We start from the raw sequence: 18,995 nt of genomic DNA, 5'->3' as shown, positions 1-18,995 counted from the left end.
ACTTTTGCAAGCCACTGTATATGTCTGAGTTTCTATGTTTTTAACAGGAATATTCTCTGTGGCTTATTGTGGCGCTCTATGTCAACTTTATCATAGAACCATCTCACTCACCTCTAGGCCATGACAAATAACGCAAGGATAATTATTAATAAGCGAAAGCTGCCTCTGGCTCTTTTCCGGTGTGCCCTCTTTTTTCCCCACTTTTTTTTCTCCATTATTTTTCTAATTTGTGACATCGAGAATAATTTTAATCATTTTATGTACATCTACGGTAACTAAACTGGCTGCTATATGGGGCTTTTCTACTCTACTTGAGTAATCAAAGCTCTGTGTAAAAAATGTCTCATTCACCCATTCATTCGAGCACCATTTCTAGTTTCTGTGTAACATTCACATACATTCATAATCTGATGGATGCATCAGAGAGCAACCTGGTGTTCAGTGTCTTTCTCAAGGGTACATTGGCATGCAGACTGGAGCAGCCAGGAATACACCAACCTTCCGATGAGTAGATGGCCTAAAAATGTCTATATATATATACGCATATACACATACTGGCTACCAGCTTTTCTTTGGATTTTAGGAGTCATACAGGTAGTTTAAAGATGTAAGAAAATATACTACAGGCACAAACTCCCCACTTAACCCTCTTTGGGGAAAAAAATGCCACTGATGATTCCTGGAGCAAACAAAATTAGAAGAGAAAGTATAGCATTTTTTTCTTTATTACAATTGTTGTCTCTTATTTTCAATCAGGTGAAGAAAAATACCTTTTTTGTTCAGTATAATAAAATATGTTAACTTTATTCATTTCATGAAGAAAAACAATGACAACAAGAAAATAAAAACAGAAAAAATATTTTTTGTCTCTCCCTCTTTGTAAACCTGGAGAGCTGCTGCATTGCGTGGGAAGCAAATACAACGGAAACAGAGTGTGAGGGAGCGGTGGAGAGGCTGGACAGGTGGAGGGGGAGAAAAGCAGGAGGAGACATAGGATAATGACAAAAAGATAAGGCCAGAGACATACCAAAAAAAAAAAAAAAAAAATGAACAGGAGGGTGGTGACTGGGCATTTTGGAGGACGTGGCGGTTGATTAGAGTAGGCTGGTGGTCCCGCGCCAGGACGACTGACAGTGTTCAGAGGTCACTCTCTCCATACAGGGCGGTGGAGAACGACATGTAGTCGAGGGCTCCGGGGACACCGTCGGGGCCAGTGTACGGGGCCATGCGAGCGATGCAGTACTCGGCCTGGTCTGGGGGCAGCTCCCTGCGGAGCTCATCAGCTAGGATGTAATTCTAACAGGCATGACAAAAACAAACAAGAGATGTTACAAAATTAGACAAACATAAGATAATAGAAAAGCCAGGAAAACAAACGATGATGGTCAAAAGCTCTGCAGAGCTGAGATGTATTGCAGATAATCTCCTGTGTACTTATGGTAGTCATGCCATTCATTGTTAGCGCTCAGTTATTAACTATGACCACTTTAAGTGCAATTCTAAAGGATTAAGCTTCAGAATTATCTATGTTTAATTTTTACCAATATATATAGGCTGTGTGTTGTTTAATATAATACTTTACCTTATCCCCTGCCAGAACTTTGAAGGAGGCCATGACTTGGTCGGCGGTGTCTGTGTCGGCTGTTTCGCGGGACATAAAGTCGATGAATGCCTGGAAGGTGACGAGGCCCATTCTGTTGGGGTCCACTATGCTCATGATGCGGGAGAACTCGTTTTCACCCTGTGGTAACAGAGAGGATGTATGAGAGACGATGCACAAAGCACAGCAAATGACTAACACCCTGCATGCAGTGATATATTTGTCCTACTGTTAATGTGCAAGTATGTAATAAACAAGCAAATTTTAAGCAGTTCAGAATAAATTGAATTGCACTTAAAAAAAATTAGACAAGTCCAAAATAACATCAACAGCACAGTATTTGATCATATTTAAGGTTAAAAAAAAAATCTCATTACCGCTTCTTGTTACTAACACATAAACAAATGGTCATACTTGAAAACTGCACATGGCTTTACCAGGTTGTAACCCATGGAGATAAGGCAGGTTTTGAAGTCTTCAGGGTCCATGATTCCTGTTCTCTTCTACAAGATGTCAGCGAGGGAAAAACAAAACCAGGCGGAAAAGAGAGAAACAGAGAAGGAGGGGCAGGGATAGCCATGTGAAGCATTAAAGGTTAAAAAAAAAAAAAAAAAGAGTAGAATTAAGGAAGAAATCCACACAATTCGCGATGTGGATGTTGCAAGGTGAGGGGGAAACCACAGAGGGACATGTAGAGAGGAGGAAGAAAAGCAAGAATAGAATCGAAGGGGAGGGATTGAAGTATAAGGGGGAAAAAGCCAAAGAAAAACAAAAAAAGAAACCAGTTAAACCTCTCACCGTAAGGGCGTGGTTACAATTAAGTACCTGTGCATCGTTGGCGATATCGAAGCCCAGGCTGATCAGGCAGGCCTTGAACTCCTCCGCGCCCAGAGTGCCCGAGTGGTCCTGGGGTGTGGGAGGCCAGTGCCAGGCGAGGCGTCGGGGCCACAGGCCATGCAGCAACACATACAGGGGTGTCAGTGGTGGTGAGGTGAGGGAGTGGTGGTGGAAGGGGGCAGGACAGGTGAGGTGGTGTTGGTGGGGAAGGAGTAGAAGTGGGTGGGGGGAGGGCGTAGTGCACCATGCACGGTGGGGGCAAAAAGAGGTGAGGGGGTGAAGAGGGCCATGCACAAGAGATAGAAAACAGAGAACACAGTGCATATTCATTAGGATCTGGCAGGTGAACACACGGTGGCAGCAGTGCTGCCATGCTTGGCGAGGCATTCAGAGGCGTTAATGTGCAGTGTGGCAGGCAGACTACAGGACCTTGTGGAGAGGTTATCGATATCATTGATGGCACATGTACTTAGCAACACAATGGTTATCCTTCTTAGAAGCAGAACTTTCTTTTTACAGCAAAACACTGGAGTGAGCACGTCATAAAACAGTTACAATCATAAGTCTTTTTTTTTTTTTTTAAATCACAAAATCAGATGGTTTAAGAGCGTCAGTTTGGGTTTCGAAAACAAACATTTTCAGTTTAATATGAGAGAAGATGAAGTAAACCTCAACTATTCCCATTTGAGAAGCTGTAACCACCATCATTATTCAGTTATTTTTTTCAGTATTGGCTAATCTGGCTTAATATCTGGCTAATCAAGCAATGTCAGAAAAGCTGTTCATTAAACATGAACAAAGAAAATCTTCAGAGAAAGATGTGAATCCTGAGACAACCAGGAAATACTTTTTGCTTTTATCCTCAGTAGAATTTAAAAAGCAGATAATTGCAGCACTTTAGGTCCCCATCACATCTACCAACTCGTGTTTAGCTGAGCTTTCAGCTAAACATGTGTAAACCAAAGCAGGACGAGGTCTACATTTGTGCTCCTGTGGACTCTGATTGTTGAGCTCGGGTATTGATTAACAATAGGATGGCTCCGGATGAAGGCATGAACTTATGGTAATGTGCGGGGGTGGGATGGTGGAGATAAATAAAATCTCATCCATAATTGATGCTGCTCCTGACATGTCTGCGCCAGTGTAAACACTAAGCTCTGGAGGTAGGAGAAGGAGCTTTACAGAGGCAGCTATGCAAGGAAAGCCTGTAATGTGAACTTTAATATTCCTCTTCTGTTCCATCTTAATTTCACGTATCACAAAAGCATCCAGCTGAGCCTTGAGGCTCATTCTGCCAGACTACCACTTTTCCAAAAATGTCTGAAAGCTTTTAAAGATGAATGTTGCGTCACTGAACTATAAGTCTCTTTTCAACCCAGCCATAACACTTGGGTGCACCCTTACGCGTTCCACAAACAACTCTACTCTACACACTCATTTTCTTCAAGTTTCTGGTTAAAGGATTGCTGTTAGCCACACGTCGGGCAGCATGACAGGATAAAAAAAAATGATCTCAAACCGGTTAGGTTATACAGCCTCACCTCATCTTCTTTGCTTTGCTGGTGATGTCTGAATATACAGAAAAATGAGTGACTCCACATGCCACAGTGTTACTTAAATCTGCAGAAGAATAGTTTGACATTTCGGAAAAATGCATTGTCTAATAGTAGAGGCAGTACATGGTTAGCCTAGAGCTCATAAAGCTCACAAAAGGGCACCTCAGAAGTTCAGAGTTTTTCCTGCATAGAGGAATTTTTGGCACTTCCCAAAGAGGTTTGAGGTTGTTGCTATTGGTGCGTGTATGTGTAGAAACCCCAAAGACCTGGCCAGGAAACAGTCTGAGTTAATACCCTTGTCAAACTGTGCAACTTGCACTTTGAAACCTTTTCATCTCATTTGCTGAATGCAAATGAGGTACAGCATGCTAATTAACCAGCTAGTGTCTGATGTCGGTTGCTTGAACATGGAAAACCGTTTTTCTTCTTCTGTGTTTAGCTGGTTTAGTCTCACATTTATCAGACAAACATGAGAGGTGCATCAAATTTGTTAGTGAAGGAACCTAAAAGCATATTTCCCAAATGTCAAAAAAAGTTTAAAACAAACTAAAGCTGTCTGCAAATGTCCGGACCTCTCCAGTGTGCCTGCACAGTGCGAGTACTGACCCTGTCGAAGTGGTTGAAGGAAGCCCGGAACTCGTTAAGCTGCTCCTGGCTGATGCCCTTGGCATCTCGTGTCAAGATCTGGTTCTCGATTTCGTTGATGGTACGAGCGATGGTGGTGAGCAGCTGCTCCCAGCCCACACGGATGTGCTGGAGGGGAGAGAAAGATGAAGACGAAGGAAGTGTTAAGGTGGGCTAAAGAAGAGTTTCAGAGGGACTGGTTTTAGCTGAGCTTTAGCCGAGGTGGTTTGTAGATTGTTTTATGCCCTGTGTAAAGAGAAGAGGAAAATTGCAGCTCAGTACAAGGCAGATGTGTCAGATATAGACTGTAAATTGAACTTTTGAAGAATAAAATGTTAGAACTATCTGAATGCTGATAATGCACATTCTATTATTTGTCTGCCCTTTTGCTCTAACAGGTACAAAGATTACAGTGAAAAATGATGGCTGTCTATCAACCGCACTCCAGACTGAGTACAATTCACTCAGCTGTGTATAAAACAGCATCCTCCAAACTATGTTCATGTCAACAAAGCCCATAAAAACAGCAAAACCATGTTTATACCATCTCTCAGCACTGATTTTACAGCGTGTGGTACTCAGGGTTCAAATCCATTAGATTCTGCTCAAATATGTGCAGCTAGAAAATGGTCAAAACACAAACAAATATGCAAAATAGTTTACTAAACCAGCCGAGCATGGCAAACATTGCAACAGGAGCCAATATTCTACTTGCTGGGGACTAGTTTCAACTGCAGATCAGTGCGTGTAAGGCAGGGGTGTCAAACTCCCGTCCTCGAGGGCCAGCATCCTGCTTGTTTTTGAGATATCCTTGCCCTACCTGCAGCTGATTACCTGGATCAGGTGTGCTTTGCCAATAAGAAGCTACAAGGGCAGGTTAGTTGGAAAACAAGCAGGAGAGCGGTCCTCGAGGCCTGGAGTTCGACACCTGTGGTGTATGGAGAGGACTGCATATACGGGACTGACCCTTAAACAAAGGGCGACATCACGGCTAACAGATGTGTTTCTTCTCTAATTTTTGGACAACAGTAGAGCTCGCTGGCACAGAAATACACCAATGAGCTTTTAGTGAATTTATTGCTGGTTTTAATATTTTCATGTAATTTGTTGTGTGAGACAACAAGAAAGTAGATTAAGAAGAGATCTACTCTCATAAGAAAAAAAGAATGTCCTTCATTTACTAAAAAACAGTAGACGAGGTGCTTTTGTTGCTTCCCAGTAGCTGATTCTGGACAGATGCCTACATAAAAGTTTGGAAAATATGTCTGTAATTATGCAGACAAAATACAAATTAGTTTGGCTTGTAAAAGCTATTCTTGGCGGGGATAGTTCCCCAAAACTTGGCTCATGAGCCAGAAAGTTGATACTGTACACTGAAGACCAGATGGTAAACCGCCATATTCTTAAAGGCCTTCTTGTGGGCATGTAAACATACCGCCATCTATTGTTCTGTAGTGTTTGGAAACCAAGAAAACCAAAGTATTCACAGGACACAGACAAGTCAGACAGACGAGTCAAAAAGCCGGAGTGAAATTAAGAACAGTAATGTGAATATTTGTTGGCGCCAGAAGAAATGTTTACCTCCATGGTGTAGTTAGTGTGCTTGTTGTCAAAGATGAGAGCTTCCTGAATGAGCTGGTGGTCTCCCTCCAGCTGGTCGATCTTTGGCTTGTAGTTGACGATGCTTTTCTCGTACTGGCGGAGGTGCGTCAGCTGGTCCTCCAAGGTGCCGTGCATCTCGATTGAGATGCGGCCAATTTCCTGTGTAAGCACACAGAGAAGGTTATGACACCTTTTAATGAGAACAATGAGTCACAGCGGAGAGGAGGACATGCACACATGAATCCATTCAAGAATAGTCAAAAATCAAATACCACAGCCTGGCTTTGAAGCTTTTCGTTCATCAATTTTTTTTATTTTTTATTTTTAAAAGGACAGCATCTCTGCTATTTTACTGAATATAACATATGTCACCATTATGCAAGTACCACCTGGATCAAGCTTTCAAGAACACGAAAATGTCTCCTTTATATAAGGCTACAGTAGCTCCCACATTTCAAAGTGTTATCAAATAATATTTTAACACCAAATAAGAGCAACTATCAAAAAGCCAAAACTAAAGTCTTATATATTTTATCATTATTTAATATGAAATTGAATATGAAATTCTGTGACAGGAAAAAAAACTAATAACCTCTAGTTCAGACCTAAAGACCAAACCATCACTCTGGCCTCATTCTCAACTTATAACGTGCTCCTCCGACTGCGGTTTCTGCTCACACTGACCTCCATCTTGGTTTGGATCCAAGGCCCGATGACATTGGCCTGGTTGGCAAACTGTCTGCGCAGACGCTCGTTGTTCTGCTGCCGGGCGTGCTCTTCAATCAAAGCCTGGTCGCGCTGCGGCACCAGCTGCCTGACCTACAGCAGCCGGGAGATTGATGGAAACACCCAAGTGCGTTAATACTGAGTCGTGTGGCTATAATAAAGATGGGAACAACGCAACCTGTAATGAATGGAGAAACTCTTTTTCCCCCCCCATTTTTTTTTTTTTTTAAAAGATCTTCTCTCAGCGCTTCACTCTTTTCATAACACAAGTTCTTATTCCCTTACTGAATATAAAAATAAATCTCTTATGCCACTAAAGCTTACCAAAGCATGAATTTGCTTTGACTGGAGCTGCCATACTCATTTTACGTTACTTTAAAGAGCTCACATTTTCTTTGTTGTCTCTTTTGTTGCCTGCCTTTTTCTCCCAGTCTTTTGTTCTAAATTTAATTATCTCTGAATTATTATGCAGAATTGTAGGCAATAAAATGTGGGTTTGTATTCTGACTGATTAAATATTAAAAAGTAATAAAAACCAACATGACACAAAACAAGCTTTTCTTTCCCTGATGTTTTTCTCTTTACCAATTGTTCTCCCAAGACCTCTATTATTTACTATGTTATGCCTCATCCAAAGTTTTTGTCGTGTACATTTTTGCTTTTATTTCCTTCACAGGCTTTCTTTCTTTCTTTCTTTCTTTCTTGTTTGGATGTATGGACAGTCCAGATCACTTAAAAATCTGGATTAAGAAGGGAATGGATAACTGAAAAGGGGGAAAAAAATGCACTAGACCCCAAATTTTCACTCATCATGCACAAAAAAAAAAAAAAAAAAAAAAAGGGGGGGAAAAACCCACACATGAAAACACCAACAAATGAAAACAAAAAACATAACATTTTACATGTTTATTGATTATATTACCTTGTCCCATTTGGCATTAATCTCCTGTGGGTTGATGGTAGTATAGGGGTTGGTGCCGGCAATATTCACGTGATAGGTCTGCACAATTTTGGCAATCTCATTGTGAATTCCCAGGATGGCCAAGCGCTCTTTGTCAGCCTCTGGTAGCGTGGCTTTGAACTGCTCGTGGGCTGTGCTTAATCCCTGAGACACAAAATGTAGACAAACAATTAGGACGACTTCTTTGAACATCAGGACTTGGAAATGTTCACAGACAGTGTTCTCTGCTATATAAAACACTGCATAGACACTGTTACAGCAGTCAAATGGATCTGGGCTTATCCCAACCAAAAGCCCTGGATGACCCGGGAGGTCAGGCAGCTGCTGAAGGAGAGGAACATTGCGTTCAGGTCTGGCAACAGGGATTACTACACCACAGCCCGATCCAACCTGAAGAGAGGCATCAGAGAGGCGAAGGGGGACTATAGGAGGAGGATTGAGGACCATCTGAAGAGTAATGCCAGCCGGCAGGTGTGGCAAGGCATCCAGCACCTAACCAACTATAAGATCAATCTCGGAGCTGCGGACGGTGACCTGGAGCTGGCAGAGGAGCTGAATATCTTCTTCGCCCGCTTTGAGACCAGGGTACCGGAGGTATTGGAGCCACAGCAGCAACACGCCACCCATAGCAGCACCACCCTCACCCTGGAAGAGCACGAGGTGAGGCGCATGCTGCAGGCTGTTAACCCAAGGAAGGCGGCGGGTCCTGATGGTGTGCCAGGTCGAATATTGAGGGATTGTGCAGAACAGCTGGCTGGGATCTTCACCAGGATCTTCAACAAATCCCTCGCACAGGCGACTGTCCCACTCTGCCTCAAGTCCTCCACCATAGTCCCCTTGCCTAAGAAGCCCCACATCACCGGCCTGAATGACTACAGACCGGTGGCACTCACCCCAGTGGTAATGAAATGCTTTGAGAAGCTGGTCCGCAGACACATCACAGCAGCCCTGCCCCGCAGCCTGGATCCACACCAGTTTGCCTACAGAGCAAACAGGTCCACGGAAGACGCTGTAGCCACAGCACTCCATGCTGCATTAACACACCTGGAAGAGCATGGTAGCTATGTGCGGATGCTCTTCGTGGATTACTGCTCAGCTTTTAACACCATCCTTCCACACAAACTGGTGGCCAAGCTACAAGAGCTGGGGCTTCCATACAGCACCTGCATGTGGATCAACAGCTTCCTCTCGGGCCGTAGACAGAGAGTCAGAGTTGGCCATCACACATCCTCAGCCCTGAGTCTCAGCACTGGCTCACCCCAGGGCTGTGTGCTCAGTCCACTGCTCTACTCTCTCTACACACATGACTGCACTCCTCGCCACCACAGCAACATCTTTGTGAAATTTGCAGACGACACCACAGTGGTGGGGCTCATTTCCAAGGGAGACGAGTCTACGTACAGAGACGAGGTGGAGCAGCTGACGTCATGGTGTAAGGCCAATAACCTCCTCCTCAACACTTCAAAAACCAAAGAACTCATAATAGACTTCAGAAGGAAAAAGGCAGAGATCCAACCACTATTCATAAATGGGGACTGTGTAGAAAGGGTGGCAAGCTTCCGCTTCCTGGGAGTCAATATAGAGGAGAACCTTTCCTGGAGTGTGAACACCTCCGAGCTGCTGAAAAAGGCCCAACAGAGACTGTACTTCCTGAGAATTCTCAGGAGGAATAACATCACACAGAGACTGCTGGTGTCCTTCTACAGAGCCACCTTTGAGAGTGTTCTAACTTACTGCATATGTATTTGGTACACTAGCTGCACAGGGGCTCAGAGGAAAGCACTCCAAGGGATCATTAACACCGCCCAAAAGATCATTGGCTGCCCTTTCCCCACACTGGAAGTTCTACACAACGCCCACTGTTTTAAAAAGGCCCAAAACATCATAAAAGACACCTCACATCCTGGCCACTCCCTGTTCGAACTGTTGCCCTCAGGCAGACGGTACAGGGCAATCAGAGCAAGGACTAATAGACTCAAACACAATTGTTATCCAACTGCAATAACACATCTGAATACTACAAAAAAAAAAAAATGTCCATCACGCCACTCTGAAACATGTGTGGGAATGTATGTGAATGTTTCACTGTTACATCTTATTAGTATTTTAAGTATTCTATCTATTTTATTTATTGAATTTTATTGGTTTATTTATATTTTGATATTGCTAGGGATGATGCAATGATCGGGGACCATTCTTAATTTCGTTGTTCTCGTGACAATGACAATAAAGTTTCTGATTCTGACTAGCCTTTTTTGTGAATTATGAAATATAAAAAAATTTGAGTTTGAATTTTTTTTGCTTAAAAACTGTAGTGATATGGAACTTATATAACACTGTGCAGAGATATTAAGAAAGATTTATTTTAAAAAGAAGCAGCCAAAACCAAACATGTAATATAAGCTTCCTCAGTCTGATGAAGTGTTGATTCAAACAACTGCATTTTCATTTTTGTTCTCTTGATTGATTCATTAGTTAAGACAAACTTGCTTAGGTCTGCTTGCATCTGCTTTTATGGTTTTATACCAGAATCTGACAAAGTCAAACTCTGATATTGTGTTTAATTGCATTCCTGCTGTGAGTGAGATGAGAAGATCCATGTCTGTGTGTCTGTGTCAAATCTGTTTGATAAATGTTAGATTTAAGTCTAAAGCCCATCAGAAGAGAACAACATCCACCTGCTGAGAGTTTTTAATTTAAAAAAAATTCAGTTTTAAAGAGGCCCCAGACAGTGCTTTATTTTATGAAAGCTTTCTGTTACAGCCATCCTATCACTGGGCTGGAATTCTCCTCTGTTAGATCAAATATGATTTGTGGCAAAGAGGAAGTACCTCACACAAACAAACCTGGAAGTGCTTAACTGTTAACAATAGGCTCCCTAATGCAATTTCAGTGCTAAGCAGCTATAGAGAGAAATTCAAAACAAACAGTCAGCTCATGTTATCGCGGTTTAATCATTAAGTAGCAAAAACACCCTGCTTGTTGTCCAGTTCATAATTTTCATATGATCTTAGAATACTCCAGGGGCCCGTTCTTCGTACCTCGCTAAGTAAGTTAGCTGGATTTGATTGTTGACGATTTCGCGTGATCCTGGATCATTCGGTTCTCCGAAGCTCATCCGGGACTTGCTGTCATAGCAACAGAGCCGTAAGCGTAAACCTGCTCGGGAGCAGGTTTACTTTATGTAAACAAGATTAGATCGCGGCCACTCAGGTATGTCCGCTTCATTTATACGAAAGCAACAGCGATATTTTACCACTGTTTTACCATAAATAAATATTATCAATGTAACTAAAGATAATGCAGTATTTGATTCTTTTATTGATTCCATACAGATACATACAGGTCATTTCCTAAAAAAAGGGAAATGTACTATTAATCATTCTATTTCATGTATTTGATTATTTCAGATGTAATTCATATTTCAGAGTAGTAATTGTAAATTACTTCATGTAATCAAGATGAGAGACCACGGCTATAAAAGCGAAGGTGGATTTGGGAAGTCTGTCGCAGTCATGTCCTGTCCGTATACGCGAGCCACCCATTGCGGAAGGTGCAAGATTGATAAGGAGAGTCCTCAGAATCCAGCGTATATTGCGGGACAGACAGGATCCTTTAGCTCAGCGCGACAGTGTGCTCATAGAGAGATATCGATTTTCCCGTGAGGGTATTATTTACTTAACCAACTTGTTGACGAGGGGGTGCAGGACCACCACCTGTCTTTTTTTGCTCTGCCCTTTTCTTGGTTGCTGTTATAAACAAACAAACAGATTATTTCAGGGTCTCTTTCCAAGAGACGAAAAGCAATATAAGTGATAGATATTACCATTCTGTAGACTATTCTTATATTTCACTTTTACTTGTTCCCATGTTCTAGTGGGTCCTGTCGTGGCTCTAATGTGAAAGAGGATATAATGTAATATAATATAATATGATATAATGTAATATAATATAATAAATTACTTACAAGTTTAATTTGTCAGAAACTTTCTGCCAGCCCTCTCTCCTTGCTTTTGCAGCCTTTGCAGTGTTCCCTTGCGTTTTAATTAAACTCTGAAACTCCGGAAATCCCTCAATCAAGAGTTCTTGCTCTGCTGCCAAAAAATACTGAGCGCGCTCCTTCGACATTTTCGCCGACCAATCAAAGGGTTGCCGATCAATGTTTCTACTATCGATGCATAGCCCCTTTTAAGCCACCCAGTGATCTCACATTACTTCATCCAGCTGTACTAATCGTCAACAACAGGTGTGTTCGGAGAACCGGAATAGCGAGCTCAACCATTATGACTTATCCAAAGCATCTATTTAGTTTGCTGAAGATATATCAACTTGGTCATATGTTCATTTATTACCATTATGTACCACTAGAAGGTGCAATATGCTGTTATGGTAGCAGGCAATATGTTACTTCTTCACATTAACTTGACATAGATGATAGCTGCTTAGCCAACGCTCATCAAGAAAGTAAAGAAGCACCAAACGAACAAATACCTGTGTTAACTTCGCAGCTACATAACCCCTGCTGTGTGTTTAAAGGCTGACAATTCTATTTATTCCCTAAAGTCGCATGTATTTTTCCCCATCTCACCTGGATCTCTTCAATGGTGTGGACAATAAATGTATCCTGCAGGTCCTCCATTGCGCCCTCCATCCAGTTGTTGAACGGAGCCGCTCTTTTGGCAAACTCAAGGTACAGCTGGTCGATGGTTTCAAGGAGCTTCTCTGTTCTCTGTTGAGCATTAAAAATGTGATAAACATAAATTTACAGGGTTTTTATTGACCTTCAAAGTCTATTTGGGTGAAATTTAAGAATTCGTGGAGGCTTTTTTTTTTTTGCATGAGCATTCACAGAGCTCAGAGGGATTTGGGGGGTTATATCTTCACAAATAAAGTCTCTAAACTTGAAAGGCTTTTCAAGGCCAGCAGAAACTCTGAAATTGTCGTCACAGTTTCTCACTGTGAGGAAAAACTCTTTCATCTCTAAATTTTTGCCCTCACCGGCATAAAGAAGGACAGGGGGAATTTAAAACACTTTAAAGCGAGTCAGAAATGTGACTCTTTGCTAGGTTGTTTACTTTCGATTCCCTTTGGGCTTGTCCCATGTTACCTGCAGAGCCTCGCTGCGTTTCTGGGTCAGACCTCCCAGAGCGTCCCATTGGTCGCAGATCCGCTGGCAGCGAGCGTTAACACTGGGGGAGTCATAGTAGTCCAGCTCACTGGAGCACAAAAGAGACAGGAACACAAGTGGTTCGTTATCTGCAGCAGAGCAGCTTTAACTCACATTAATCATCTTTCATAGATAAGAATTTTGTTCCTGTTTGTCTGTCATCTTGATTTGTTGATTTTGTGTTTTATGTGGCGTGAAATGAGAATGAGCAGAATGTCCTAGTTGTAGGCTCAGCTCTTACTGTGCAAACAGGCAAGCTGTAAATGCACAGGAGCCCGCAAATTATCCAACTCTACTTCATCCTTTTATTGATCCACAGAAGGTGTTCACTTCTCTTACTTTAACTCCTGTGCAATGGCTGCAATCTGCTCCACGCGGTCCTGGTGTGCCGCCAGGTCACTCTCAAAGGCCTCGTGTTTTTTCAGCAAAGCCTTAATCTCTGACAGAGAGGCCGTCTCATAGTCCCGCTTCTGCAGCATGTCCTCTTTACCTTCAGGGGGAGACACAGAAAGTATATCATTAAAGCTAAAATATCTCCCACCTATACTTCTGCATTTTTACTTTACCTCAGCCACACAGCACTAAACACAGGAGCGCTCTGGTTCGTTATGTTCATATGTGCACTTTTTTCAAAACAGCAGATACCTTCAGTCCAGGCTTCGTGGATGGCTGCTTTCTGCCTGAACTTCTCTGCCAGGTGGTCGAGTCTCTCCAGCCTGCGGATCTCGTTGAGGAGCCATTCTTCGTAGCCTTTCTCTGCTCCCTCTAGATTTCCCCATGCATTGTTAATGTCCTGCATGAGGCAAAGGAGAAACAGTCTATAACAGGCTGTGACTTCAACGGATGAAAATCTGAGCTATAAATCCAAGTAAACAAAACAGCTTTCATGTTCTGCGACTACATATATTATTTTACAAATACACACATCCACAACATAACATTACTTTACTTAAACCTCACATTTACTTTTATGGCTCACTGTCTTAAGTCTGTACTTAGCAACTGTATATATTCTACTTAAGGAGTGACGACTTATTCTGTTTAGATCAGTCCTCAACGTGGAGCTGAGACTGCTAAACCTTGAGTGTAAAATGTTAAGGTACTATTTGTTGCACTGTTTGAAAATGCTAAATGTTTTACATGCATTCAAATTGCTTGGAATTTGCATGTGCAAATGTTGAGCACCTTAATTACACAAAAATGGTTTTAGAAACTTGGTTTGAGCCATTTAGAAGTTCAAAAGCAGTTGTTACTTTTGTCTGGCTGTATTTGAGCTTTGATAAATGCTTTGCAGATGAGGCTTTATTGCCTTTTTCAGTTAATAATGAAAGCTTTAAGACTGAACCAAAAGGGAATTGAAAACAGTGAAGTTACAGTTGGTGGAATCTTATTCGATTTGTTCGTATACTATTTATTTCACAGTTATAATGGGAAAAATGCCTCCTGATGTTTTGAGACTTTACAAATTGTAAAATGTTTATGTAATTGTTGTCACGGCGTAATTATTCATATTATGTAATAGTAGAAAATGCAAAATTGTTAGAGTAAAAAAAGTTACAATGTTTTCTGACATCTCAAACTTTTTCAAGTTTGTTCTTTCAGAAACTGCCCTGACTTACCGAGACCATCTTTCCCTCAGAGGGCATGAACGCAGGCCTGTTGCTGAGCCTCAGCTTGGTCTGCAGGGTGTTGAAATTGATCTCCAACTGGCACTTTTCCTGCACTTTGGGCGGCTTGTGGAGGCGGCGATAATCTCTGAAGTCCTCCAGCTTCTGCTGCATGGCCTGCATGGTGTTCTCCGGCATTCGGTTCTCCAGCCAGGGGATGGTGCGACGGATCCACTCCAACAACTGGGGTGTTGTGTAATGTGTGGAAAAGTGTATGTATGTATGTGTGTGTGGTAAAGGATGAGATTATGAGGAGGCAGATGGAGGGAAAATGAGTTCATGGAGATGAATGGGGAAGAAGAACCATGCAAATCACAGAAAATGGAGCGTAATGATCGTCAGAGAGGAAGAAGATGAGATGTGTTGGATGTGATTGACATGTGAAGAAAGAATATAAGGTGAGATAATTAGTTGACTAGTTACCTTTTACTAACTGATTGCAACGAAATGTATGTTTTGTGTCTTTTTGTTTTCTCTCATTTTCTTTACCATTATCTATAACACAGCATCAGATATACACAAATATTTTTGTATTGAAAGTTCACTTATTTTAACCTGACTTTACAACAAGAATGCACCAAAAATAAGTCTTTTTAAAATAGTTTTTAATAAACAGTTAACTTTTAAAAATCCACTGATTTTTTCAAGGAATTGTTCATCATTTGGGGAAATAGACATACTTTCTTTTGTCATGAGAGATAAAAGTCTCAGCTTCAGTGGCATAAAGTGCTAGCCTGAACCTGCCCACTGGTACTGTGGTAGGTAAATACGTAAGGATAGAATGAAATAAACACGTTAAGTTCATATCTGTTTGTTTAATCTGTGACAATTTACATAACTGTAAGGTAACTCTATAATGTTATCATGCAGCATGTACTTTACCAATCTGGTCTAATTCTCTGCTACATCAAAAAACCTCATTTATAAGCAAATGGTATAAAATGAGAGAGAAAACAGACCGACTACCAAAAAATCTGATTTTATCTGGTGCACTTCTATGCCTAAAACCTGTTTGTCTGGCCGCTGGTTATCTTGATCTGCCATGTTTATACCTGTTTAGAGCACAAACACCCCCAGGGGTAGGAGGTGAAGGAGTGGTGCAGTAAGGGTGGGGAAAACAGAAAGGGGGGGGGGGGGGGGAGTAGAGAAGTTGCAGGGCAATTAAAGGATAAAAACTGGGGTGTGCTCACATCACTGGCCAGCTTCTCATAGTCCTCCATCAGCTGCTCATTCTCTTGGTTGACAGCCAGCACCTTGCAGATCCTGTTGGCCGCTGTCTCTGCCTAAATGGCGGGAGCGAGGGGGGGGAAACAGAGTGAGACCCACAGCTGAGAGAGACAGAGCAAATTTTGAGCCTTGGTGTTATGCAGCTATCTCTAATGTTCCTTGCATATCTAACTGGTGAGTGTGCCACAGGTGATATATTTGATCTGACTGCATCCATCCATCCATCCATCCATCCATACTGCCTACACAGAAGCACTCCAAGATTTCCCAAATGAGTCATTTTTAGGGAATGAAGCAATACATCAGCAACAGCTCTGCAGGGAAGTAAAATCAGGACAGTCACTGCATGTTACCATACCTATAATGTATAATGATGCCTGGACGTGTGTGCTGTACTGAGAATGTCAATGAAATGCCCCAAGATTAAATAGAGTCCAGCCTGTTTCCAGCAGGCACGACTCTAGAGAACAACGGTGACAACTCAGAGAGCTGTAACAATGATGCATTAAACTGTACCTGCCATCAGGTGTAGGGGCAGCGTTCTCTCTGCAACACTATCTTTTTATAGCATAGCAGCAGCAAATAGTGTTATTTTAGCCTCTCAACCTACATAAAGAGAGCTCTGACTGGAGAAATGTAGAGTGAAGCCCAGTGGGGGAACAGAGGGGCTCATCTCTGACATAACACCTCTCTCAGTCTTTAATACTGAATGCACAATGTATGAATAAGTCACTGTGACGATATGTAGTCAGGTAACCTGTTGTGTGTAAGATGAAAATGCTGTAAAGAGAAAAGAATTCTGAAAGAAAATACAAGCAGAAACTGAAGTGACATGCATAAAGTCTGGAAAATATGCAGCAGATTTTAGCTGAGAAATGCAGCACACCCAGACACAGTTTTTAGAATAAAACAAGAAACTCCATCTGCAACTGCAGCAAATCAAAACCATTGGCAATATACCTCTGAAGTGCTTGACAAGTAAATGTATTGATTGAAAAGGCAGCACAGCCTTGCAGCAGTGTCCTTTTAGAGGGTGCACAGTCTCAGTAAGCTAAACCCGAGTCTCCCTCCTGCCCCATTTCATAGTTCACAGCCTGGCATCCCACACTGAGGACTGTTTCCAGCCTCTTTTGTTAAGAGATCACAGGGGAAACTTGGCTCGGTCAGAGACATGCTCCGGGGGTTCCACCAGGAGTTGCCTTAAAAGGAGAGCCATGATGTGCAGGTCGTGCTTCTGTGAGCAAATGTTTGCATGCTGGGCCTGTTTAATGAAAGGCTCGACAGCCAGGACCTCTTTCATGAATTACTTTGTTGTGACATCACAGCGACCAGAGGGAAGGATTATTAAGGTGAAAACCATCTTCCCATTTATCTGCGGTGCCACTGTGGACACTGCCCTATTTTGTGTCTCTTCTGTATGATCAGCAGAAGCCCCACAGACCTGCTGCTCAAACCTTCAGGTCAGAAGAAAGTCAACTCGAAGAGATGGTTTGTTTCAGACAGTGGAAAAACTAAGGGGGCGCACCAAGACTTGATATAACAAATATTTTTAATGGAACAATTAAAGGAAATTTTATCATAATAGGTCCCGCATTAAAACCTAGAGATCATAGTTCTTTGATTCTTTTGACATTCCTTTTTTGATTCAAGCCCTTAAACTTGCAATTACTCATTTTTAGCCCCTTTGGGACAGCAGAAACACTCATTAAACACCACAAATTTCTACCAAATAACAGATTTTGAGCATGATTGCAATTTTCCCTCCCGTTCCCTCCTGTCTCTTTAGCAGCTATAAATGAGTTCTTTTGTCTAGTGTGAAGTTTAACTGAGCTTTTCACTTTAAACATTTGACAACACTGACTGAGAAACAAAAGAAATAAACTGGCATGTCTGACAGCAAAACTAAGAGCTGAAAGAAGCTAAAACAAAGCACAGAAGAGCGACAAACTGTGATAAAATTCTGGGCACTCTCCTCGCCACACAGACTATGCACTAATAAAAATGGACCATGTGATCCAATGTTAATAATGGGGCCGTAACTTAAAATTGGACCTTAAAGAAGATGGAATATGTGTGTAACTACAAACTCCATCAAAGCTCAATGAAACCTCCACAATGAGAGAAATAACTAATAGTTTTTTATATTCATGTTCCATTGTCATGTAGCAAACAGGTGATACACATGTGTCTCCTTGCTGCCACCTTTTTTGAACAAGGGAGAAAAAGGAATAACAACATAATCATGTAGCACAGAATCTATTTTTGGATCAGAGACTGAATTGTAACCTGATTATCAGGAATTACACTTCCTTAAAAAACAATACTGTTATTTAACTTTGTGGAGTTAATGTGAGGATTTCCACGTGCAGAGCGTTCCAACATAGGAATGTCTAACTCATAGTGTTTATTGCTAAATATCTGCCCTAAAGGGTGAAATCGGAGGTGTTAAAGAGAGGAGGAGTAACTGTTCCTCCACCCATTGTTTCTGAAATCTACGCCAGAGCTGTAAAACTGTGTGCCAGCCAGCAGCAGTTTCCGGACTCCTGCTTCTCAGGAGAGCTCCATTAAGAAGTGGATCCTAATAAAGATTTTAAGTACAGGAGACTTAGCGGATATCCTGCATGTGTGATAAGTCTCTATTACTCGCTGCGGAGATCTTTAGCGGATTTGGCATGTCTTTGGAATAATATATTCCACTGAGAGTGCAGGGACTAGTTGCAGGGGTGTACATTGTATCAGGGATCAATATACTGCTGAAAGAGAGGAGATAAGGAGGCTCTGAATAAGCCAAGTCTCCCAGTGGAGCCACCCACAATAAAAATGCATCAAGCGATAGCACTTCGAGGCACATAAACTCAATTTTCAGATAGCAATGATGTCAGCAATGCAAATATGTGTGTGTTTCTTGGATTGCTTAATGTTTTAATATGAAGTCAGAGCAACCAGATATCCTACTCCCACCTAGTCTATAATCAGGATTTGCTGTGCAGAGAGGAAGAACTCTGGGTGCCCTGCCTTTACTGCAGGA

General features: G+C 41.9%; 1 protein-coding gene across 6 annotated transcripts in view; it reads right to left on the bottom strand.

Annotated features, from left to right (window-relative positions):
* Positions 1-783: 783 nt before the first annotated feature.
* Positions 784-18,995, bottom strand: part of actn1 (actinin, alpha 1) — a 56,332-nt gene continuing 38,120 nt past the window's right edge. For 3 of the 6 annotated variants that reach the window (XM_026151349.1, XM_026151350.1, XM_026151353.1), the window contains 13 exons: positions 15,931-16,023; positions 14,693-14,923; positions 13,719-13,866; positions 13,413-13,563; positions 13,014-13,122; positions 12,495-12,635; positions 7,868-8,050; positions 6,904-7,038; positions 6,199-6,378; positions 4,600-4,746; positions 2,426-2,506; positions 1,583-1,741; positions 784-1,296 (listed from right to left, as the gene is read on the bottom strand). In XM_026151349.1, the coding sequence (XP_026007134.1) occupies positions 1,138-1,296; positions 1,583-1,741; positions 2,426-2,506; positions 4,600-4,746; positions 6,199-6,378; positions 6,904-7,038; positions 7,868-8,050; positions 12,495-12,635; positions 13,014-13,122; positions 13,413-13,563; positions 13,719-13,866; positions 14,693-14,923; positions 15,931-16,023 (1,917 nt within the window). In that variant the 3' untranslated portion in view covers positions 784-1,137. Of the gene's footprint in view, positions 1,297-1,582; positions 1,742-2,037; positions 2,104-2,425; positions 2,507-4,599; positions 4,747-6,198; positions 6,379-6,903; positions 7,039-7,867; positions 8,051-12,494; positions 12,636-13,013; positions 13,123-13,412; positions 13,564-13,718; positions 13,867-14,692; positions 14,924-15,930; positions 16,024-18,995 lie in introns of all 6 variants that reach the window. The other 3 variants (XM_026151352.1, XM_026151351.1, XM_026151354.1) reach the window with 2 other exon arrangements.

This window comes from Astatotilapia calliptera, chromosome 19 (assembly GCF_900246225.1).
Source record: "Astatotilapia calliptera chromosome 19, fAstCal1.2, whole genome shotgun sequence".
NCBI classification, from domain to species: Eukaryota; Metazoa; Chordata; class Actinopteri; order Cichliformes; family Cichlidae; genus Astatotilapia; species Astatotilapia calliptera.
This window is presented reverse-complemented; position numbering and strand designations above follow the sequence as displayed.